The sequence below is a fragment of the Heliangelus exortis genome, chromosome 19, assembly GCF_036169615.1.
Source record: "Heliangelus exortis chromosome 19, bHelExo1.hap1, whole genome shotgun sequence".
Taxonomy (NCBI): Eukaryota; Metazoa; Chordata; class Aves; order Apodiformes; family Trochilidae; genus Heliangelus; species Heliangelus exortis.
In genome coordinates, this window is record NC_092440.1 from 11367526 (window position 1) to 11393975 (window position 26450).

General features: G+C 41.6%; 1 protein-coding gene across 13 annotated transcripts in view; it reads right to left on the reverse strand.

Moving 5' to 3' along the window:
• KDM2B (lysine demethylase 2B) overlaps positions 1-26450 on the reverse strand; it is a 112500-nt gene that overhangs the window by 41668 nt on the left and 44382 nt on the right. For all 13 annotated transcript variants that reach the window (XM_071763184.1, XM_071763187.1, XM_071763183.1 and 10 more), the window contains 5 exons: positions 26200-26293; positions 25178-25331; positions 16352-16467; positions 10351-10477; positions 2928-3382 (listed from right to left, as the gene is read on the reverse strand). In XM_071763184.1, the coding sequence (XP_071619285.1) occupies positions 2928-3382; positions 10351-10477; positions 16352-16467; positions 25178-25331; positions 26200-26293 (946 nt within the window). The remainder of the gene's footprint in view (positions 1-2927; positions 3383-10350; positions 10478-16351; positions 16468-25177; positions 25332-26199; positions 26294-26450) is intronic.

The following is a 26450-nucleotide window of genomic DNA, read 5'->3' on the forward strand; positions in this document are numbered from 1 at the left end:
GCTCCATCGATCACAGTGATAAATGGGTTCTCAATCTGCAGAGGCATTAGCTTGGCACTTCTGGATTGCTGTGTCCCCACCAGACAGTGGCAGTTAGTTAGGAGCTGAGATGACGTGTGAGGAATTTACACAGCCTTAGTTTAGTTTTCAGTCTCCCTTCTCATAAGGAAAATAAATTACTTTACTTCAAAGAGTATCACCTACTTGACATTAAATAGCTGTGTATAGCTGTGGTTGTATTTACCACTAAGAGCAGTAATCCAGTCACCCATCCTTTACTGTATTCTTGCTCAGATGGGAAAGCATGGATTTTCTGCAAGTTACCCTGATTTGTTCTGTGAAACTTCCCATTGCTGAGGAAAAATGGTTTCCTTTCTCCACTTTAACTACTCATATCCTGGTTTCTCAAGACATTAATTACCTGACCAAAGCACAGACTTGAATGTCACACAGAAAGGTGCTTGAATGTATTTCATGAAGAAATAAAACTGCTAAAATAAACACGGATTTATTTTCTTCAGGAAGAAACTTGTTTAAGACTTTCCAGGCAGAGCAAGAGCTTTCAGACTTTCTGTCAGTGTGTTCTTGCTACCCATTTGTTAAAATAAACTCTCAAACGGGTGCACTAAAAGGCTACTTTTTATAGGATATATTATTAATACACCACATGCCCAAAAGTCAACTTGCCCATGAAATAAGCCCTGTGAATATAATGGAATTCAGTCACAGCATGTAGGGTCTGCACAGCTCCTCCTGTAGGATTTCTGCCTCCATTCAGCCACACAGATCCCTAGTCCTCAGGATACTCATCAGGGCAAGGTAAAGGTGCCAGGCTTCTGCTTGCTGTACTGCTATGGCTATCAGCAAAATCCCTGTATAATTTTCTGTACAAGCTGGAATACTGGTAGCAGAGTAAGAGGTATTATGATTTAGTGGTCCAGGACATAAAGACCATTCAGGAAAAATGGACTGTGTTTCTTCCTTGGTCACTATGTTCAGTTCTTTAGACACTGTTCAAGAAAATTCAAGTTAACATCATTTTAAAAAGGTTTTGCTCTGACTAATCAGTCTCAGGCTTGCCAGACATACAGAGGTGATTCCAGAGTAAACAATTCTGCACCATGCATGGTGTTTAGATGTGGTCATGGGCTCTTTAACCAGCAGGGAACCATAAATATCCAGATGTTGGGCCATATCCTGATGGTTCCAGGGTGTGTTGGCAAGAAGAAAAGCTTAGAACCAGAGAGTTACCAAAGGAGATGGAACACCAAGACTGCAAGATGCACAAAAACTGGGAGATGCCCACTTAATACCACTTACAGCAAAATAGCACCAAAAAGGGCATGGCTTTGGCCTTTCTCTTAAATGTCCATTTGCAGTTCTCCATCTCTGTGGCTGGTGAATCCACTGCTCTGGAGAGGAGTAAGAAAATACATACTCCTACATGGAGCTTTAAACCACATGCACATATGGCATCTTGCCATGTTCTGGTAAGATGTCTCCCAGTGCACTGGAGTGTGCATCATCATATTCTGAACATCTGCACCACTGATTCTGTGTTGCACCCCTGCCTGGGATTTCAAGAAGGGGGACTTTATTTTTAAGTGAAACTTAAGAAACTAAGCCTGTGCATCCAATGTTACCATTCCTACTCCTTCACCATAAACTCAACCCCTGGTCTTGCAGCTTCATTTTGATTTCTGATTAGAAGATGAAGGAGTGCATAGCAAGCCAGTGCATTCCCAAACTTTTTATATGAAAGTGGTTGATTGTCTCTTGAGATTTACCAAAATGAGCACTGTGTGTCTCACTTCCAGGCTCCAGGATTGTGGAATATGGTTCCACTGTACACTGCATATGTTCAGCCTTCTTTAACTGGCTTGGAAACCTTTTCTAAGCAGCTGTTACACTGCTTGCAGTAAAAAGGTACAGGCTCCTCTTACCCTATAAACATGTAGTTTTCCTCTTGAACTGTGGCTTACACAGCTCTTGTGTGTGGAACACACACAGCTGAAAAACTATCATGTGCACAGAACCAGCACAGGACCATGAATCAACACTCACTGTTTCAAACTGGACCAAACTGCCATGGTACTGGACCTGTGAAGGGACTGAGAGCCTCAGCCTTATTGGACAAGTCCCAGCAAAATTACAAGAGGCTATGCTGCTCTCAGGTTTATTAAATAAAATAAAACAAACCCAAAAACATTTATGTGCCCGTTTTATACAATGTGAAAACAAGACACAAAAAAGGTTACTAAGTAGTCATGGATCAGAGGCAGGGCTGGGACTAGGACCAAGGAGGAACTGAGATGGGGTCCCACTTCCAGTGTATTAAAAAAATCTAAAGAGAAGTTCTGTAACTAGTGAGCATTCACTCCTTACACCCTCTCCAAAAATAATGTATGGTATCAGTGGAGAATAATTAACAACCTATAGAGGGCAATGGAGGGAAATAAAATTTAAAAGGTGAAAGAAAAAAAAAAAGAACTGAAAGCATTAACAATGTATCTTCTGAACTACAATTCAACATCTACATTTTGTAGGAGTCAGGTAATCAGATACACTCTAGAGCACAAAGGGCAGATTAAGACTATTCATATAAACAGACTTCTTGAGGTGTAATATTTACACATGGGACATAACAAGTGCTGAAATACCAGAGGATCTAAACTTTTGGCCACTGCTGCCACACAGAGAAAGGACTGCATCAGTTAAATCAGACTGTGAGCAGCCAGCTCCCCAGAGCAGAGATGGCTTTTGTGTAAAGGCATAATTTTCCTCTCTGTGGTGTGGCAGACTGGTCTGAGCTGGTCCCTACACAGAAGCTGCCATCCCTCTGCTACAGAACTTTGCTTTCTGATCTCCTGCCATCTTCTATGCCCACAGAACACAGTTTGTGTGGATTAGCAAGCTATCACACCAACCTTCATGTCCTCCAGGAGAGCCTGAGGATCTTCGATGCCTTCCGGAACACACTTCTTGTTCTCTGGGAGAGATTCAAGCTTTTCCACCAGGGCTTTTAAACCTTTCAGTTCAAATTCTGTGAGGTGAGTCCATTTGGTTGACACTTCTGTAGCTGGAGACCCCGTTGGTGTTTTGGGATAGTCCGTGGGGGTCGTTGATTTTACACTGTCATCTGACTCATTAGACAAAGTTCTTTTTAGGTATCTCATTACTGTGGCTTTTTGTTTTCTTCCCACACCCTCCTTCCCTTCTGAGTGTGTGCTGTTGGGTGAGGAGGAGCCATCCACCAAGGATTTGGAGTTCTTATCCAAGCTGTCATCCTTCTCCTCCTGGATATGGGCATCACAAGATTCTTCATCCATGTCTAACCACGAATCTGATGAGTAGCTGTCTGTGCTGCGTTTTCTTTTTGCATCTGAAAGTTAAACAGAAAAAAATTGCTGATTTTTTTACCTGATATAATGTGTAGCTTAAAGACTTCTCTACCCCTGGGGCAAGGTACTGCCTATTTTGAAGGGGCACTGGATAATACCTAGTAAGTATGTGACAGCAATGGGCTCTATTCTGCTTATTTTTAAATTGTGTGTGTGTGTGTTTTTGTTTGTTTTAATGCTGGTTTTCATTAACATCTACTCAATTCAAATGACTGGGAAACATTTAGGGGAAATTATGCTTTCTTCAAAGCTTCAGTCCTCTATGCCTTCAATTAAGAGTAGGCAGAGCTCTTAAGTCACACACAATTAATTCTCCCACAAATCCGAAAGAGACCAGATTCAGCAGCCTTACAGTTTTAAGAGTTAGCAGAGAAAAAGGAGGGGGGAAATGATGGCAGAAAGCACGTTAAAAGGCTGTACATCATCATCCTTTCAGGAACTCCACACAGCACAAAATCAACTCCTCAATATTCTTCCTCTTTGTAAGCAACTGTTGGGAAAACAAGAATCACCACTTGTTACCACACAAACACTCGTTGCTCTTCTGAGAGAGAGGATTACAATTGTGCTTATTTTAATGACAAGGAGCCTAAACACACCAAGAAATGCAAGGGCTGTCACAGAATTACATGATTCTATTTTTCAATGTCATTCCTGACACAGTGTAAGTACTTCTCAGGAAAACTTCAAGGCAAAAGAATTATTAAATCTTTATTTTATACTCGGTTTTCCCCTAAAAATCCCAACTGTTACCCAATTCTGTGCAATCTGTAAAAGCAAGGTAGGAGACCAGTGGCCAAAAGTTGTTTATTGGACAAAATTTCCTTTACTAAGTGAACAACATCAGATGCAGGCTGGCAACAGCAGGAATTTCTGTGGAAAATACAGTTAACACTGGCAACACCCAGTTAAGTCAATGTGAATTTTAATAGTGACTGAAATGGGTATGAGATCAAGCTGCAAACAAAACCACTCTGCCAAGGAAACAGAAGTCAGACAGAAAAAGTGAGTGAACAATTAATGAAAAGTTCCTTTCACAGCTTTCATGCTTTGCAATGCAGTAGCTTTGGATTAGGATAACATGAATCATGCTTAAGGAAGGATTAAATGGACATTAAAGAAAAATCTCAGCAGCCAGTTGTTTAACAGGGAAATTTGAAGTAAATGCTGCAGCCCAGCTTCAAGCAAGCAAATTCATCCTTATTACAGGGAAGCTCCTTGCCTCTTGCATCCTCTATGCTATTGTCCCACAAAATATTTCTGACTTGTCAGCTGGGTAACAGACTCAACAGGTAATGGCAGAGCAGCTGGCTGAGGGCAGCCAGCACAGCTGCTTAGCTCTGCACTTTTAAATAAAAGTTCTGAGGCCAGGTGCACCTCAGTGTGTTTCTGCCCCAAAGATACAAGTTGGCCACTTCCAGCTTCCCAGGGCAAGTGTGCTGCTGCTGCAGTGTCTGCCAAAACCAAGCATCTCTGTCCAGCCCACTCCTTCAGTCATGTTTGCATTTTTTTTCTCTGAACCAAAATGGCTATGAAGTTACTTCTGAAAGGCACATTTACCTTGAAATGCCTGTGAAAAGATGGTGGTCACAGAAAATGTCCCCACCAAATCCAGCTCCATCCACAGTGTAAGGTAACTTCCTCCCTATAACTCTCCAAAAAAGCTCCCCCATGAACAAGCAGAGCAAAGCTTATTCTGTGTGCTGAGGTGGTGGCAAACACCACTCCAAAGCAGCTCCTCCTTCCTGGCCTGTGCCAATCCACCCCCATGTTTCTCTTAGAAAAATACACAGGATTAGAAAACATCTTAACCAGACCATTTAAAAATCATTAGGTTATCCAACTTTTACTTAACACTGGGTTTTTTTCCTTTGTCCACAGTAGCCAGCACACTTACCCACCTCAAAGGGCTCTGTAATCAGCTTATGTCATTCTCCCATTTTACAGCAGAGGAAGCAGATGCTGGGGGGAAAGCCTGGTTTGCTCATTGTCACGTGCCAAATCTAGGGCAAAACCAGGAACCAGAATCCAGGCTTTTGGATCCACATCTGGAGCCCCTTCCCTAAGCCTTAGGGAGCTGTTCTACAGTTGACTGGAGCACAAAAGCCCAGTCCAGATGGGAGAAGATGCCAGTGAGAAAACAGCAGGTGAAAGCAGATACCCATCTCTGTGCTACCAGTACAGTGGTATTAATAGAAACTGGTATAAATCTACACAAATAAATTATATGGGCTGTTCTCTGCCAGTTCCCTGATGCTCTGCCTAACTGTACCTTTGGGTCAGGGCTTGCTAATAACCTGAAGTGTATCAGTCTGTTCTGGAGCACTAAGGGATTAGAGTGCTGCTGCACCATCAGATTAAGAGTAGACTGCTTTCAAAGGACACTAACTGCTACTTGCTGCTAATTAAAAAAAAAAAAAAAAAAAAAAAAAAAGCCAAGGGAATCAATAATGGAAGGGCAGCTCAAAGGTGAGGAAGGTTCAGTTTCGTGTTTTCAAGTATTTTGTTGTAATACAACATGCCAAAATTTTTACTTGTATTATACTTTTTCATGTATATATACAGGAAAACAATGTCTGACTGAGAGTGACTATGCTGCAAGCTGAGGCCCTGCACAAGCAAAGTCTGCATTTACTTTAAGAAATGCATTTTAAGCAGGGTTCCACTGACTTGGGAGATTTTTGGTTTATAAAACCTCTCCAGGGAAAATACCTCCTGCTAAGTGCCCTGTAGTTTCTTCTTCTGAGTCAATGCATGAGCCAGTCCTGGGTCAGAACTCCAGTTGCAGTGTGGTTCTCTCCAGTCAGGGCTCTGATATGACTAAGTGCAAAAAAAGATCTTAACCCCTCTGCACCCCAAAGCAAATAAAACCAGGTTATACAACCCAGCCAGTGATATAACTCAGTGAAGAGGAGAAGCAGCACAGGCCTGACCACAGGACTGAGAGCCAGAGATACCTTTTTTCCTACAGCAGTTCACTTCCCTGTGGTTCCAGGCAAATCACTTAACTTTCCCCACAGTACAGTTATCCACTTGTACAAGAAGGATAATTATACACAGTTTCTTTGCTTGCTGAAAAGAAACTTGCTGTACTACAGAACTTTAAAAGATAGGGAGAAGGGTGAGGTATAATTATGAAATCTTTCTAAATGCTTTAGATAGTCCAGTGTGTAGGATCTACTTTGCCAAAGCCCTGATGCTGTGACTTGGGAGCAGCAGTTGCTCTTGGTCTGCTGAAGACAGCAATGACATTTTCATTAGCAGAGAAAAAAAAAAACCTGAGCACACTGGAAATGTATCACTGCATGGAGCACACCACACAAATCACTCCATATAGTCTAGTTCCTGTCTATCATAAGTAAATCTATTTTATCCCCTGAGAAGAGAGAGGGAAAAAAAAAGAAAAAGACATAGCTCCTTCACCATGCCAGAGGGCATATTTTCTTCATCCATCAGGCTTAACATACAGTTAAAGCCATCCTGTTAAAATTTTAGCAACAGGAATCTTAAAAGCTGCAGGCTACAGAGAAAGCACATTTCTGATAGCCCTGTATCTTCTCCCAATTACTCTTTGTCAGCTCCCTCTCAAGATCCATATCTCACTCAAGGTCAATTGTGGTTGAAAACATCCAGTACAGACTCATTCATGGTAAGTGTAAAAATAATGAAGCCACAGCCATCCCCAAACAGGGCAGGTTGAAATCTAGCAGGAAACCTAAATAGGATCCTTCTCTGATTTCAGCTGGCAGGACAGATGTCACAGTTGAGAGGGACAAGGAAAAGAAAAAAAAAGAGAGAAAGCAAGCTTGCATGCTTTTAGAGCAGCCTGTGATTGCTGTCATGTCCTCATTCCCCTGAGTGTTTGCCCTTCTGCAGAAGAGATCTGAAAAAGAACAGCATCACACACTAACTAGGAGGTAACTGCCTGAAAACTCATTCTGGGCCTGAAGAATGGGAAAGGAAGCCACAGCCATCAGCTTCCAGCTCATTTAGAAGCACAGACATTTTTATTTAGGGAGTGGGAAGTCTTCAGGTTTTTGCCTTGCCTACACCGAGGTATTTTAGTGGGGTTTTTTGTCCTGTGTGAGTCAAGACATTTAGTAAACAGAATTACAAGGAACAAGTTGCTACACTCAGCATACAAGTATCAGGACAGGGGTATCCCAACAGGACCCCAGAAATACATTTTCATGAGTAGGCAGTGCCTTGGAAGAGTCACTCAGAGTGTAGCAACATTCATGTCAAAGCAAAGAAATACTAAGTAGTGAAAACTCTAAAGGTATCCTTAAAACACAATTGCTGATGAGCCAAGTTTTATGTTCTCTATCACCCCACTAACCTTTGCTTTTTTTTCACCCCCAGAAGAACAGGATCTCTGCCAATCTGACCACTACCACCTCAGGAATCCCAAAGACCTGGGGCAGCATCCTGCACTCTCTGGTGGGTGTCCCCTCAACTGATCCAGTAAAGACCATGATTTCAGAAAGCATGAAAGACACAAGGGTGAAAAATAGCAAGTTCTAGCACTCAAAAGGAAAGGCAGGTAGTAGAGATTTAGAACAAATTATGCCAAGGAGATTTTTTTTTTTTTAATAGGAGAAACATCATTCAAGAGAAATTTCTGAAAATAAATACAGGGATCTGAAGAATTTTTTCTTAAGCCAAGGACAGGAGACAATTAAATCTACTGAGGGGTTTGCTCAGTACTTAAGTACTTTGTTTCACCACTCTCTGAGGAGAATAATGAGTAATTCTTCGTCAAGGGATACTCAGTCATGGGAAATCAAGAAACTGCTAACAGATCAAGAAGTCTCTAAGGAAGAGACAATTTAAGGACCTAGCTGTTCCAAAGAAAAGCTTAAAAACAAGGTGGTGGGGGCTTGGAACACTGACCTAATTTGGATCTCCTATAGCACAGCAGGTGAATGGTATTAAGATATAGACACCACAGAATAAACAAGTGTAATTCAAGGATTACAATTCACAGAGATTTACTGGAGTCAAGAGGCTGGACACTGAGACAAGTTAAAAGCAAAGAGAAGCAAGTATTTGAAACAGTATTACTCATGCAGAACAAAGTAGTGCAGCTTTGTGAAGGTTAATAATGTACCTTTCCTCCTTGGAATCTGACAAATGCCAAAGCAAAAGACCCAGCAGATATTGTAGATCTGGGCTTTTGAACCCCAAACCCCAGACAAATAATTATTTTAAGGTTAAGATTCTGCCAAAATATAAAAAGCAAGTTTCTGACCAAAAAAAGTATACATCTGTCTCCTCTGGAGAGAAAAGCCCTGGATGTCAGTGTCAGAGATTTTATCAGCATGCTAACACTCTGAAGTCAAGAGATAGGAGGCAGGTGGATGAACTACATGCTGCCAGAAGATACCACTTTGGTAAGCTGGAAGTAGTGATACACTCAAGACAGTAACAACAGCTCAAGATCTACCCAGCCAGACACTCTAAGCACCAGCCTCAACTTGGCATTATCAGTAATTACTGAGATGGGCCCAGAACCCACACTGGTGATTTAGCTGGGAAAGGTCCCATCTCAATATCCTGAACCACTCACTCCCCACATCTAATTTGTTCTGGAATTACACCTCAGTGACCTGGCACCCCCAGCCAGCCTGCAGCATGAGCCTCTTTCCACACCACTGCTTTAGACAACAGGAGGTTGTTCCCTATTTTCCAAAGAATGCAGTTATCAGTTTTGCCACTGCTTTTTGAAGAGCTGGTCCAAGGGGCTAATTCATCCTTTCTTCAGGCATGATGTTATAAAAAAGAAAATTTTTCCCACTTGGAGTTTGTGTTTAACCAACCCCTCTGATCAGGGTCTCACAGAGCTAGGAGACATGAAACTTAAAGCACCCAAATTCCTGAGGATTCCAAGAAAATTCCTTTGCCTGTCTTCACTGACTATACACTGACTGTAAATCCCTCAGGTTATTCTTGGTCAGCAAAACCCACTGGAGAGCCACATCTGCCCATAACTTCCTAAATCCCTTCTACTAAGAAATATGTTAGCAGGTGGTAACTTCCCCCCTCTGTCCAGAACCCAGGGCAGCTCCAACCATGCCAGGTTCACTCTAAGTGGCACCTCAGGAAGCAGAAGGCACAGAAATACTTAAGTTTCCCTCCACACTTCCCACATTAAGATTTATCTGGTGGTTGTGACACTTTCAGACACTCTGTGCTTAAAAGCAGGAAGGCAACACGGGCCACCATCTTGTTCCTTTAAAGGAAGGAAAAAAGAGAACAGTTCAACAAGGCAACTGGACTTGTCAGACATTGATGTAAAAGCTCACATCAGTGCCAAGGTAATGCCTTCCCACTCCAGGCACATCTATCCATCTCTGCTATGGTCCATTTTCAGCTATTGTTGTAAAGGTTTCTTTGACCTCCCTGCACTTAGGTTATAGATCATGTGGATTTGTGTAGGTGTTCTTTGGTTTTGTTATTCTGCAGAGCTAGAAGTCAGTCACCAGAGAGAACTGAAGCAGGGATTAAAGGGAAGAGAAGAAAAAGAAGCCAGGTTTAGTGACCAGAACACATTCTGTAGAAGAGCCACTCTATAAAAGGACTAAATATCCATCCCACCAGAGCACATTTGCAACACACATTTCTGGCTACTAAGGTACAGTGCCAAACACAGCAGTAAATCCTCAGCTGTTTGGCAGATCCCTTCAACACAAACATTACTGAAACCAAGGAACAAACACATCCAAAACTTATTCTTCTGGCCTCCCCTTGCTAAGGGAATGCTCAATAAATATCATTTCAAGTGGGTTGGTACTTGGTGGAAGGAGTCAAAACCTTCCCCCACCCTAAAAGAAATATAATTTCTGTAGTTCTCCAGTTCAATCCCTACCCTGCTTTGCAGCAACCAAAGCAGCAGGAAGCCTAAGGTGGTAGCATCAGTTCTGAATCTGCACTCAGAGGATTCACTCACCAATTAACATTGATTCTTTCTGGTACTCTTTGCTGAGGTGGCAGCGCTGGGTCACACAGGACACGTATCTCTCCAGGACATACCAGCACATCTCATAGTAGAAAGGATACCGGAATTTGGCGTGGACCTGGAAGCAGGATTGAGACAGTCAGTCCAGGGGGAAGGAGGAGAAGTTTGCAGCACAAGGGCCAGTCATCATTCTCATCATGTTATCAAGAGCACAAACAGTATGCAGGAGGGGGAGGGGAGGGAGGGTGGGAGCAGAGTGAGATGGATGCCTTCAGCATACCAAATGAGGAGCCTGCCTGCCTGCCTGCCATGATAGCATCATTTCTTGGTTCACTAATTTGTATCCTCTTGGGGTGGTGGGAGAGGAAAGGGTTTGTTTTCTTGTAAAATCATGAAACTGATGGATGGCCCCTACAGTATTCTTTACCTCCTGTATAAATATAGGGTGGTCACATACAGATGTTAGTTGCTAAAATTCAAATTAAAATGAAGGCGGGTTTGTCTTTATTTTTGTTTATTTATTTATTTATTTCCTAAACACTGTCACATGATTATTATCAAAATGGCAGCATTACCTAAAATGAGTTAAGCAGAAAACACATCTTTTTCAATTACGGTCTTCACAACAATTTGATTAAACAAATGATCACACAATTCTTGATCCTTGCGAGCTACACAGTACAAGTAAAAATCCCTTACAGGTTTTACACTGAATATTTTGGTAGCAAGTTAGCTTTTTTCACAAACAGAATAGAAAAGCAGGATTTTGACAAGAGATCCTGTCAAGCTGCATGCTTTTTCTTCCATCTCAGACCTGTTGTTCTCACACAAAAAGCTTATTCTCCAGCACCATATATTTGTGAGATTATTTCAGATTCAAAAGAAAACAAAGTGGGTTTCCTTCCTTTGCAACACAGTTTTATATCTAGGGGAGGTTACTGTACCAAAGAAGAATCTGGGAAGCTCCTAAAATGCAAGAACATGTGTGTATTTCTGGTGATTTGTTAAAAATGGATGCCATGCATCTTGCATGCACTTGTACTTACACTGCACACTTCTTTCTCCTGGTGGCACAGAGATGTGCATTTTGCAGGCTTGCAATGCATGCATTGCACTGGGATTATAGGAACTGCTTAAAAATATTCTATGCACATTAACTGCTCTCCAAGCTAAGAGGTGTGCACCCACCTTTAATGAAAAGTTGGACTGCACCAGGAAGGAACGTTATCTGAGAAGGCTCTTTTTAAAAAACCAGAACACCATCCCACCCCAGCTTGCCCGAAAAAACAGCTAAGCCTAAACAGAAGCACTAATCCAACACCTGAAACTCAGATTCAGCTCTGCAAAGCAGGCACTGTCTAAACACCTGTGTGTGGATACAGACCTTGAGCACATCACTGCCTAGAATGCCCATCTTTGAAAACTGCCCCCAAGGTGTGCACTCAAAGAACTTGCCTCTGTTCCCAGGGCACAGAAAACACACTTTTTTAGCAGTAAAAGGCAAATGGAAGGACAGGAAAACAAACTGTATTGTCCCACTAAATGTATCACAGGATTTAAATACTCCATGGCAATTCTGAAAAGTGAAGATCTCTTAAATACAACACATAGGTAGCTGGCAAATCTGAAGTACCTGCTGCTCTGGGTCACTCATCCAGCCATGCTGCCCCTTTTCACATGTTTCCCTGTGCTGTCTGTTACAAAGCACTCATACCAAAAAATAGAAGAGAAAAAAAAATAAAAAAAGTAAAACCCAAACAACATCCCCCTAAATGTGATATTTACCCCAGGGCCTTTTTTGCTTTAGAGAGTATTTTTCCTTTGGTTTAGTTATTTGTTATAGAGAAGAGATGGAGTCACTTATCACTAGCATGGAACACAGGGGAAATTAGCCATGCTAAAATATATGCTAATAAAGGAACTCCAATTTTTCCAAGAGAGCACTGCAGGAAACAAAATTTGCAAAGAATTGACTTACAAACAGGAAGCCGCCTTCCACCCCTCAGCCTTCAAAAGGTTTTCAGCCACATGCCTGGGAATATTAAAGACATCATTGCTCAACATTTGTTGACAGACTCTGAGCTTCACCAAATTTAGTTGTTACCAATGTTAATTCAATGTGAAAGACAAGGCAGTAATGCATGCAGTGCTCCCATTATGTATATCAATCTTTAATATTCAATTTGAGTTCCTAATTGCCTCACTATTTATGTTCCAACCCACAGCAAATCCCTCCATGCCTCTGGAATTCACTATTTGCCCAAGAAGGCTCTAACTTTATAGACCTTCAAGTGTATCACATGTGGCAAGAGATCCCCTGCAAAGACCTGCAGTGCTTTTTGCCAGTAAAGCAAGTCTAACACTGCTTTTTTAAAAAAAAAAAAAATTTAAACTTTGCCTTATGGAGTAGAGTAGTAGGTTCCTCCTGATATCCTGGACATTTATTAATGATAATGGATGTGAACTGCATTATGGACATGTCTATATTTTTTCCATTGTACACTTATGATCAAAGTAATGGGGAGGGGGGGAGGAATAAAAGAAAAAAGAAATTAAATGTGTTCTGTGATCAGCTTAAAGTGTAATATCTGATACAGACACTGCCAGAGGACTAAATCCCCCACCAGCAGGGAAATACACTAGATCATCTAATAGGCATTTCCAGCTCTAACTTCTGTGATTAATAATTTACAATCCACGGAATAAATTTTTTAATTATTCCTGTACAGTGAGAAAAAGCCTCTCTGGAATATGATCCATTTCTTCAGTTCAAAGTGAAATTATTTTAGAGATTTCTATGACCCTCCAAAACCAAAATAAAAAACCCTAAGCAAGCAAGCACACATTTTCCTTAAGAAAGTAGCAATCTCTTCCAGAGTGGACATTAAGATCATTCCAAACTCTCCTTGTGTCTAATCAATCTAATCGCAACATTGACAAAAAAATTATGATTACATACAAAATAATTAATCTATCCACTTTAAAATGCTATCTGACATTCCAGAAAACAAAAGCAGTAGCAACCACATCTGTGAGTGACCACCTTACATATCTATTTCCAATGCCTTTGTCTCCAGGCACGTTCAAATATTTGAACACAGTGAAACTGAGATGAGTTGGGTGCAAGTTTGACACATTCTTCCTCTTTAGTAATCCAGGGCTGTAACACCCCTGTGCCAAGAGGATGAATCTCTGCATGGCAGCCAGCTCTGCAGTTACTCAAGCTGGTCTAGCAGAGAGCTAAACAGCTTGGCCTATTTGACTTAGCTGTTAATTGGCCTCTAGGAAAGCCAGACTGCAAAATGAGAGTCTCTACAAACTATAAGGCTGGAGAATATTTGTTTACCTTAATCGCACATTAGGAGCTGTTTCTAACAATAGACATGTTTTTTATGACTCCTTAAAACTATTTTTAAATGGCTATAACCCTCTTAAAAAGTCTCCCAGGGATATGAGAAATTAAGCTGGAATAAGCATGACAAGTATATAAACCAGGCAATTTTATCAGGCTGTAAATCAGCATTACTGTTTCTAACCATGTATTTATGCTTGTCTTAGCTGCTAAGACAATAACTACACCTAACATAAAAATGACTTTGATTATCAGCAAAGATGATTAAGCATTATACAGCAAGTTTAACCACAATGAAACCTCCATAAAATTGCTCTGTGCAAAAAGGAGAAGGGAAGCACACCTGTACTACACTTTGATTTGAGTGTGGCAAATTACTTCGTCAATCACATCATGTAATTTACTTCTGTGCTACACACAATGGAAAATCAATACTGATGAGAAACTCATTTGCAGTATGTTCACACTGGCAAATTTGTGTGAACTACAAACTGTACTGAGCTTCTGTACTAACCAGCTATGAATAGAATTATTTGAAAAGAAAGTACAAAATTTAATTGGCAAAGCAAATGAAGTAGGACACACCAGAATCCCAGTTTGAAAACATTCACCTCTTCAAGATTCCTGCAGGATATTTTTAGGCTGGATGTGTGTGGTATTACTTCTAAGTAACAAGCATTGATTTTCCTGCCTTTCATATCAAACTTCCCTAGGCCTTAATTGCACAGCTCATATTTTGCTTCTCTCTAGAAATACTTGTTATTCTTCAACTGTTCACCCAGATTTGTTATTAAACACCTGCCTGTGAGCACAGGTACAGCCTGTGCATGGCAACATACAAGCACTGAAACAATTCCACGTGGAAATTCTGGGCTGATGGCATTCATTAGTCTTTTTTAAAGGGCATATTTCTGGATGCAATATTCCTTCCCCAAAAACTCCATCAGAACATTTTCAAAGAGGCAAATATCCAACTCCCAGAACCTCCCCCTAGGATCAAGGTGCTAGTGAGTTTTCAAAGGCATTTCAGTGAACAGGATGCTAAGTTCCTAAAAGTTACCAAAATACTCCACTGTTATGGGGAAATCTGCCTCCTGGTATAAAAGCAAAGATGCACCCAGCTTCCCAAGGAGAAGGGCCAAACATGGAGCACTCCTGAGAAGTTAAAACCCAAGGTGTGTGACCTTGGGCTGCTCAAGTCCCATGGGAATGAAATGTCAGCACTTCTACTGCTTCATCAAAGAGCTTCCTTCCCATATTCCCCACAGACACCAATGGAAGCAACTTAATTCTAGCACTGATCCTCCCTCCTGCTCCTTACTTCTCCACTCTCCATGCAAGCTGCCTGTCCTATCATCCTGCCAGGCAACAGCACACCCTTGCCTTGAGAACCTGCAGCACCTATATCCAGTATATATTTCTGGTTCCTATTTACAGTTACTCAGAAGACCTTCATGTGCCTTGCAGCAATGTGAAGATTACCAGGCCTTGTACCTCTGTGAAGGAGGAGAAGTCCCTGAGGGGAGGACACCTTTCTTCTCACTGAGTCAGATGTATATTGAAACAACACATATTTGCTTCAGGTCTGTCTGTGCACTCTCACTTGCAAGAAAGCAACACGGGGAAAAGCCCACTTGGAGCCAGAACTGTGTTCTCTTGCAGAGGTCAACAACAGTGAACCACACGAATGCCCAAGATGTGCCATTATAAGACTTTTCAGAGGAAAAAAATTGCAGCTTCCTCCCATTTTGCCAGTCCACATTTCCATGAGCAGCACCCTTGGCACCAGTGGTCTGCAAGCACTGCCTCACTGCAGTGCCTCCAAAGCAGCCAGCCCCAAATCTCTATCTGAATTTGTACATACCACTGGTCCATCTTTGCATCAAAACATGACAATTGCCTTTTACAGTTTATTTAGGAGCCTACTAAACCAGTGGTGTTTCCATCAGCTTCTGCTGCTTTATGAATCTTTAAAGTGAATGATGATTAGGTGTCCTGTTTATTAAGCAAGAGTAAAATGTTCACTCCCAACAAAGAGGCCACACATTAAACCCCTCCAAGATGCAATACTCTTTCCATCAGGGATATGCTACACCTGGATGAACATAAAAATGGTCAGATTAACACCCCATCCTAAATTCTTTATTCCAAGAAGTTCTTGCATAGTGTCAAGTCACCGTGGAAGGAAATCCACTCGTGGTTTGTGTGCAAGCTCTGTGCAGCTTTGTCAGTTCAGCTGTGGACAGAACCATCCTATTCCCATGAGCTCTCCAGGCTCAGGTGTCCATTCCAGCAGTGCCCGGAGAGGTGATAGGGAGGTGGTTACCAGAACCACTGGTACAGAGGTCTGTAAAGCATGCTATGCTTTTGTGCAAAAGGGAAGGAGTTTATGAAAGTTTTAACAGGCAGACAAAAGACACAGAGGGGACACATCTGCAGGAAGCAGGGAGAAACAGATGAGTAAATCCCACTAAAAATAGCCAACATTTGAAAGTCTCATTACTTCACATTTACCTCGTTTCAACAACTCTGACACAGAGATCCCGTCAGTTCTTGTTTGTCAGAAGGGAATAGGAGGGACTATGACAGATCCCAGTTGCAAAGAATTGTTCAGTTAAAAAGAGAATCAAGTATCCTTACCCTTGTTCTGTCCTCAATTTCATAGATGCGAAGCTGCATGGGAACATTAAAGCTATGCAGGATATTTCCACCAAACACCAGAGAATCTACTGGAGTATAAACAGCATGTATCCACCCTGGAGAGGGAAAGAAAGAACTGAGAATGCCTCATGCTGGGTAATATTACAGAGCAATCTATAATCAAATTTTAACAACCCCATAGACCCCAATTCTGCAGGGGATGAGAGGTTAAAGCAACAAAGGGTTAAATGCCATGCTTGTAGGCAGCATCTGATGAAGCACAGTCCTCCAGCTGTCCATAAATTGGGTTTTTCTCTTTATTCACAGGATTACAGCGTTTACTGAGAACACACAAGGTTGTGATTCAACCACAGCCATGACTAAGAAGTCATTTCAGCTTGTTCAATCCACTTGGCTCTCAAATGTACCTGCTGGCACCTCCAGTAGGGTTGCACATCACGTTAGCAGTGGTGGTGGGCTAGGTCTGTGGGACTGGACTGAGTCACATCAAACTCCTTTCACAGCAGCACCAGAGCACACATCATCAGATGTCAACAATTTCAAATTATGACCAGCCCTCCCTCAAAGGTGGAAGTTTCATATCTTGTTATCAGCCTCTTGGAAGCAACCAAAAAAATCTTTTCCACTGCAAGCCCCAAGTTAAGGGAATTAACATTTCTAGTATTGGAGTTGATGAGACAATTCTGACCCAAACCTGCAAGAGACTGAATTAATTGCTGTCATTTGTTTAATTGCTGGCCTTGTGTTAAGCCATGGGCTCCAAAGCAAGGGAAGAATTTTCTATCACAACAAAAATCCAGGCACAGCAATTCAGGCAGCCACACACCAGCCCTTCTGTTTCTGCATTGTTTGCTCAGTATGTCAGCAGCTGAAGGACTGGCTATGCAAGACTGTAGCCTCTGATCTCTGCAGTGAAAAAGGAATTGATCCTGCTAATGATCTGGGACCCACAGAGACCTGACACTTTTTTTTCCCCCCTTCTCTTCTTTCTTTAATGAAAAGCATTACAATTTATGAACCAGAAGACAGCAAAGCAACATAGGGGGCAGTCAATTTTCTCCTAACTGTGCAGTACTTTCTACTAAAGCTGTGGCAGATTTCCTTCACTTCCAGATCAGTGAGAGAGCAGGGAAATGCCATTCAGCCTAAAGGGTTCTCCAGCTAGAAGCCACAAAAGCTTCTCCTCCACAACGATTTTTAGACCATAAAGACCTGCAAAGCTGTACCTGAGAAGTCCCTGAGCCACAGCAGATGGCAGAACATTTAAGGGCATATTGGTTGGAGAGCAAGAAGGAGGAAAAGAATCAGCACTAGCATTTCACCCTAGATAGACAAGCTCATAACTTAGGATACATTTTTCTGAATTGCAGAGGTTGGAAGGGACCTCTGGAGGTCACCTGGTCCAACTTCCCTGCTTGAGCAGAGCCACCTCAAGCCAGCTGCCCAGCACTATGTCCAGATGGCTTTTCAGTATCCCCTAGGATGGAAACTCCACAACCCCTCTGGGCAACCTGTTCCAGTGCTCACTCAATTTACCAGTCTGATTCCACAGGCTAAATGTGATACATACAGAAAAGCAGGTGGCTTATAGCTCTGGCAGCTCCTGGGATTATTCCATCTTTCCTGCTCCAGTTACTATAATTTCAGTTGCAGAGTTGCTCCCAATGATTTAGTCCATTTATTACTTCCAAATCAAGAATAATCAACTAGAGAGGAATGTGGATTTGGTTTTTTTCCACCTAAGGGTAGTGTGGCAACTATGTTCATCAACACTCTGAAAACTCTTCACAGTTGAAGTAGTTCACCACCTCAGATGAAATACATCAGTCAGTACCAAGAGACTGACTACTGGAAAAATCAGGGATCTTCCTGGTCCTAGTGATTGGGAAGGAAAATGATCCATGGTCAAGGAAGTTGGGGCCAGTGCTTCCAGTAGGTAATCAAAGATTTATGTGGCTGGGGGGAAAAACAGAAGTTCATTTTATATGAACTAAAACTAAATCCCATCAATACAGCTGTTCCAAGTGCACACTTTTACTACAACCACTCAATAGCCTCCTCCTACAAACTGTATTTTCTCGGTGAAAATTTCACACTGGAGGGCAAATGGTTTCATTATTTCTTGTTCTTTGGGTTTCAGTCTCATCACACCTCCCTTGTCCTCTTGAAACTGCCCCCACTACATGCCAAGGGTCTTTGTGTTATTAATCTCTAAGACTTCCTCCATAGTACTCTCAACATTTTGGGGAGAAATGTCAAAGGATCTACCACTGGTTTGAGTCAACACTCCAATAAATGAGGTCCCAACATGACAAATCCTCAGCAGAAGGATTGAGAAACATGAACATGGTTTTGATCCTGTATTGCTGAAGAGATGTTAGTGGTGCAAACTGAACATCTTCCCTAAAGTATCTGAAACAACCTCTGGTTCTGCAGATAATGTACTTAATTCCACACTTACATTTATAACCTGGGTCCAAACTCATTTTACAAACACTTAGCACCTTCAGCTCCCAACTTCTGAACTAGGAGATGTGAACAAACTGAACACTGGATCCCAACAAGACTGAAAATACTGCTTTTTGTGCCACTATTCTCAATAACAACAAATTACTAAAATCCATCAAGGCTGGACAAATAAAAATAAACCAGAGACTAATAAACAAAGTTATTAACTGTGAAGTAAAGTTCCTACCCTGAGCCAAAGCACAGTGTAGGATGGTTTCCAGACATGGCTCAGAGATGGGTAAGGACAATGCCCATGGGTACCATCCCTTCACTGGGGAACAGCATTGAGTGAGCCACAAAGGAAAGTCCCAGGGAGCCCCTAAATCTCCAGCAGTCCCTGTGCATCCACATGCAGCACCCAGCTCACAGGCCAGCTACAGGACACAGCCCTGACAGAGGAGCTGCCTGCTCCCAAGATTTTTCACTCACCCTGTATCCTAAAATAATTTCAGTTTGTTTGAGGAATGCAATATTGAAACTGCAGAGACACAAGCAGCAAGAGGTGTATTTCAGGGTTGCAGGACACTATGGGCAAAGTTAGACAAAAAAGATGAAGAATTGACAAGATAGAAAAACACAGGAAGAATGGCATAGGTGTTACCATAGAAAGGAAAAAAACCCTAAAAAATCTGCTGTTGTAATATGAACAAGGCTGTCTACAGAGGAAAACTGAAGAGGCCAACACCAGAAAAGTACAAGTAGGAGGAAAGAGAGCTAAGCAGAAAACAAAAAAAAAACAGTTTCCAGGAGGGCAATACAGTGTGGAAATGAGCCCTGAGAACAGACAAGCTTGGATGGCACATTCAATTCATTCCCACAGCTTAGCTACAGGCACGACTCAGAAATAAACTGAGGAGGATGAATGTTCATTGTGACCATTTCCAAACAAGAACACCCATCTCCTAAGCTTCCCAATTAGAAAGGCTTTTAAAGAGGCAGAGAGGTCTCCAGAGCAGGAGCAAAGCTGTAGCTATGCACGAGACACAAACAGGGAGGCCAAGGACATTTAGTTCAGTATCACCCCTACCAATACATCCCACCTGCCTCACCTTCAGCTGTGCCCTGACTTTGCACAGGGTGAGCAGACAGCTCTGTGACATGTATGATCATGTCACTCTGTGCTGGACAAGCCTGTCATGTCTGTTCATGTGTGTTGTTTGCATCTTTCAGGTCCTACAGCAAAAACTCACCACATGGCCTCCAACACAGACACCTCAGGAACAAGTGTCATCAATTCTCTCCACAGTGACTGCTTTCTGCTGTTCACACAGACCCTGCTGCTACTGCACAACCCTCCATGTCTCATGGGTTACCTATCCCCTTGGTAATACTCTCAAAAATCAGTTTTTATTTCAGTTCTTGGTAATCAATGAGTATTTCTTCCTTCCTAAAACTATCCTCATTTACAAAGCCAAGCCAAGACTGAGCAGGAGTTCTATTCAGGAGGTTCAGAAACACTCTCAGCTAATATACTGTTATGAATTATTCCACCACTCCTAAGATACACTTGAACACTTAGATGTTATCACCTGTAGTAAATCAGGAAGGTAAAATTAACAGTAACAAAAGCTTTTCTGAGCAGCTAGATACAATCTCATTATCTGTCGAATTTTATAAAACATGTATTATTAAATATTGCAAATTTGTTAGAAGATTTCAGGGGCCTGCAAATTCCTACTCTATCTGCAAGGATGCAATCATCCATCTGAGAATAATAAAAAAAGAATATTAACTTATAAAACTGTCGGGGCAAAGAGACTACAGGCTCTAACCCCAAACCATGGTGCGTCCGTTTCCAGGAGTAACTGAACAGGTATCTTGCTTCTGATCTAAAGGCATACTTATTTTCCTGCAGTTCTACAGCAGCTTGGGGTGGAAAAGATGAAATAGAAATGTCTCAAAAATAAAAAGTGACTGAAGAGATAACCTTAAGAGTGGGCACTGCCAACAAATGAAACATTATTTCTCTCATCTCAAAAGAAAAATGATTGCATCGCACTGGGAAAGATGTTTACATTGTAAAAGAAAAAAAAAAACCAACCTACTCCAGCAATCCTCAATCCTACATCATTTGATAAGAATAAGGCAGAGTACTGCAGAGAAATAAAACTAAAAATCCAACATTCTGCTGTCACCTTCTATCTGAAAGCAGACACTTGAGGCAAAAACTCCCCTCTCATCCTCTCCACTGATCTTTGTCGCTTCGTCCCTCAAGGTTCCAGGCAAGGAGCTTCCATTAATGTCAGCAGAAGCTCCCAAAATGGGAAAAGTGAACAGCAACCAAAAATAGCCAAGCAGTTATGCAGCCCAACCACAACTCCCTGCAAAAAATTTACCAGTCAGATTTTAATAGCCTGTCACTCTCCTTGATATAGAGACTATATGCTACCTTTGGGCTCCATTACATAATAATTCATCAAATCCTGGCTGGCGTGGCAGAGGTGACCTCAGACTGCACACTCAGAAGAAGCAGAATCCTACTGATAACCACTGATGCAGCATCCAAATCCTTGCAAACAGCTGCACAGCACAGTTCACTTCCCGTTCACTTTCCTTTTCAGAAACATTTGAGAAAAGTCATTGTTTCTGCATTTGATGGGAAACAAGAACTTTGGAGCATTCTCATATTACCATAATAATCACCACAGACCAATGAGAATATTCTGTAAATATTGGGGCTTGTGCTTCAGCTCTCAAGAAACTGAGAGATTATAATAGCATGTTTCCATGTCAAAGACCCTAAAGTATACTATTAATAAAACACAAACAAACAAACAGAAGAAAAAGAAAGTAAAACTAACAGCTTAGTTCCCAGTGGGATGCTGCCAACTCAGGTGAAACACAAGTGCTATAAAACAGCATTCAGCAACAGCAGTGAAAAGTTTGGAGGGGAACCAGGAAGGAGTAGGATGTCCAGTTGACAGTACAGTACCCTGTCTGGATTTTGATAATAGGGATGTCTAATAAATCAGCACTGCAAAAGTCTTTTGCAGTCCATTATTCAATTTTCAGAAATAATAAATGCACAGTGACTTCTTAGGCTATTATTTTATGGACCATGTGGCGGTCTGTTATTGAGACCATTACTGCCAGGTTTAAAGAACAGACAAAAATCACTCAAAACAGCCCCTCTGCTTGAGGATTTGTGCTCCCCTACAAACACTTGAGATTTGAGTTTGCCTTTTCAAGACACATCCTGATTATGCTCTCACTTCACAGTCTTAACAGAGGTATTTTATTTATACTTGGCTTTAAGCTTGGATTTGGGTAACAACAGTGATGTTTAGGGGCACACAAGAGCACCATGGTGAGCAGAGAACTGAACCAGAAAGGAATTAGATGCATTAATGCACCACTTGAAATAAACAAGTGCAAGGATAAAAGTTAAAGATGGTTTATAGAGCATAAAGACTGTAGTGGCAGGTGAAGGGTAAGAGGAGAGAGGAAAGGTTCCAGTGAAATTATGCAGTGATGTAAAGGGAGAAAAATGCTTCAAGAGAAAGAAGCAGTAAGGATGTTATAAAACTGGGTAACACATTGGCATTAACTTAGTGAGCAGTATTTCCAGCAGGCTGTAGGGGAGCAATCAGGATGTAACAGAATGAGTGGCTGCACACAAGCCAGGAACATGTGCCTACAGTTATCCTGAGCTGTGGAAATCTGAGGGATGCTGCCCAGACACTGGTTCTGCATGTCCCTAGCACAGCAATGAGATAGTATCTAAACTACTTGACTGTAACACCACCACAATGGACTCCAAACACTTCACACAGCTTCCCTGCAGGTTATCCCTGGATATGCACATGGTACAGAAGAAAACTCCAGCACAATTAATACTGACCAAGTTCTAGATTTCATTCTGACTGAAAAAATGTTTCCTACTGAGACAATAACTGAACACTGAGATTATGCTTTCAGTTTATACCTGACAAGAAAACCACACTCTATAAAGAATCTCATCCACTGACACTGGCAGCAACTACAGCTTCCTCCTCTCCTGAACCTTCAGCTTTTTAAACAACTTGAATCTACACCTGGCCATAACCTCCAGCATGGCACAATGTGGTGTATTTCTCAATCAGCAGTCATGCTGATATCAGTGTAGCCAATTACAGCAACAGAAAAGGCAGGTTCCTAGCTGATTTTATCACTTTGCCACAGACCTCACCAGAGTTGATCACCCTTGTCTCTACAGTGGGAAGGGGTGAAGTTGGAGGTGAGAACTCATGACAGTGCATTGCTTGTTTGGAGAAGTGCTCTGGAGCCATCAGGAGAACAGCCTGGCTCCTATGCAAGGCCCCAGATACAGTCTCCCCTAAAACTGCAGCATCCTTTCCCCCAGACCATACTTAGGAGGGACTCCTAAAATGCTGCACGATGCAGCTGAGCCCCTAACAACTCACTGTGCTGACAACACTGCTCAATCTCTCCTTGATTCCCCAGCTGTGATGGTGCCTCTCAGTGCCTCACAAGGTTAGAAGCACAGGTAGAAATTAACTGATTTAAACTTGATTCTGAAAAGATGACAGCAGTGATGGAGAGGAAAATACCCCAAGGCCCTGGTGAGCACTATATTTATGCAATCAGTAAGAATAATTCCTGTTCTTGTCCAAGTGGTTTGTAGTTTCAGGGATTTATTGCATCTACTGCTGATCATAGATTCTCAGAGAAAACTTCCATCTTCCACAACCCTATGATCTCACTCCCTCATGTGTCTTGTTAGTCTTCCCTATCTACTTCACCCTTATGCTGCTGTGGAATAAGAGCATTTCTAGGACCATTCCCAAAAAATTACTTGAAAACAGGAGCAGAGCAGGATATTTTATGGAAAGAGTCCTTTGCTGAATTGTTCTCCATCCACAGTCCAGCTCAGCACCTGCTGTATCACTCCACACTTTTGGTGACCAGACCTGTAACTAGAAGGTACCTTCCTGAGGGATGAGTTGAGGCTGGTCAAGAGTTTACCAGGCTCAGTGGAGAGTATGGGACACAGCAGCCATGCAGACACCCAGCATCAGAACCTCAACACCCCAAACATTTACAAAGTTCATACAAAACACATTCAAAGATTAGCTAATGTGATACATGCACAAAGCAGAGCAAAGAGGTCATAGGAATTGACCTGTTTTACACAGCTCTGCTCAATGCACTGACCTGGAACATCCTTTAATTAGGCATTTCCATGCTTTTAAAGCAAACATAGAAATAGTGCCCTTTCACAGAATTAAAGAGATTAGCAAATAAGTTTTTGAAACAAAACACAGAGGAGCAAAAAAAAACCTTGAATCCATGAGGTGCTTACAGAGGAATTATTCATATATGCCTTTCAAATATGCCCAGAGCCTAAGATGTTTTAGGTATTGGCATTATGTATTATTATTATTAGGTATTGGCATAGATGTATTTTAGGTATTGGCATTTCTGTACTTTGGACTTTCCTAAGAAAGCAGAAACTACAGTCAAAAACCACCCTTAGAATCACTTCAACCACCATGTTACAGTCATGTCCTATACAAGCTCCCACAACTTGCTATATTCCAACAACTTGCCTTATGACTAAACTAACACACAGAAACTCTTCTTCGTGGGAGGCTGTTCACAGGGGAATGAAGACAAATATGAAGATGCAGTAACAGGATCTAAGCAAACAGCACAGGCACACTCAAACACTCAGCTCAAACAGTAACAGCACATTCTGACCTGTTTCAAGGGAAGACCTAATTCCTCTAATGGATTAACTCCTCCACCCTCAGAGTCATTTTGCCTGTCACCTCCCAGGCTGGTTCTTACCAAATACTTACAAATGTGCAAAGCTGTGGTCTTTAACTGATTCTAACAGTGCTCCCTAGTTGGCAAGAAGATTGTCACTGTCTTTGCATGACCTGCATTCTCTCTGTCTCCAGGATTAAAAAATAATAATCCTGTCTCCACAGAGTAATTCTAGAGCTGAAAAACTACCAACCTGTCTTTCTGTCACGTAGAAAGACCACCTATATTTATTTCCCTGGTAAGATGCACTAGACAGACACAGTGTCTTGTATCATTATAAACAGGCTTGTGGTCCCATGTAGCCAAAGAAAGAAAAGTCTGATAACATCTTAAGTGAGGAAGTAGTGTTTCATCAGTCTGGATAGCACAATTTCTGAAATATTAAATTAATCCAGTCCCTAGCCTTGCTTTTGCCACAGCAAGTAAAGAGGTCAATATGGGGTTTAGACATGGGGAACTGTTTTACAGAGAAATGTTACTCAAATACAACTCCTGTGAGCCCCAAACCAGTTAGATAACAAGAGATACCTGATGGGATGAAGAATGTGTAGCCTTGTTTCAGCTCAATTCTTTGGCATCGTTCCACCCTGTCTCCCAGAAAGATATCACTTTGTTTTCCTGAGAGAACCCATTCTTCATAAAGTTCTAGATTCTGCAGAGTAGGCGGAATCAGCCAGAAGATCTAAAAATAAAAGAAAGATTTAACTATTAGCAACAGTCAACAAAAATAAACAGCTGAGAGATTCCCAAAAGGTTATCGTGTGTTAAGCAAATGAACACATAACACCAAGTTTTCTGCATAAAATATGTTTTCCAGGTGTTGTACACAGAGGCACACAGCAGAGAGCACCAGCAATTAGTCCACATGCTGGAAGTGGCAAGGTAACTGTCAGTTGTCATCTCTCTTCCATTAAATATCTTACTTGAGGATGCCTGCACAGTTCACTTTCAGTTAAAACAGTGCACTGGTACAGTACAAATTCACTGGAATACACAGAACATTTTCTCTACCACAGAGATCTTCTATCTGCTGTATTTATTTCAGATCCCACTGTCTATACCAGAACTGGGAAAAGCAACATAAAGCAGCAAAAATGCTTCTGTATCCTGAAATATTTCAGCTCCAGCATCGTGTGCATGTGTGCACTGAAGGAATGTGGAATCTCTAAAAAGAAGCAGAAGCTACAGGAGACTTGTGAGGGCACTCTGACCCAACAAGGATACACACAGCCAGATGCTCACTGCAAGACACTTCTACACCAAGCAGCAACAGCAATCCTTAAAGCACCCCAACCAGCAAATAAAACATTTGGTATCTCAAATAAAACACTTGTTGGTTTCAGAAAGGTGAATGGTGTCCTTCTAGATCTAGCTGAAATAGACTGGTCACTGACTAGCTCCATCACACATACACCCCCCCAAAAACCCCCCAAAAATAACACAAAAAAAAAAAAAAAAACCAAAACAAAAAAACAGAATAAGAAAGCAGCCCCTCCCCTCCCCAAGAGGCACAGAGAAATAAAAATAAATATCAAAAAAGGTTCACCTACCTTCCCCCCACGGAAAACGTGATACCACACTGAAGTGCCACCAAAATCAATATGAAAATCAGTGAAGCATCCTTTCACACTCATCAAACAGTACCTGTAAGCAGAGTAAAGGACAAAAATCAGTCTGAAACAGTGGCTTTCCCATCTTAATTTACAGAGATCAACTGCATGGGCAAACCTGTTTCCACCAATTAAGTTTCTGCATTTATAGTACTGCAATTTGTCTCCCAAAGTAATTATAATTAGGTTTC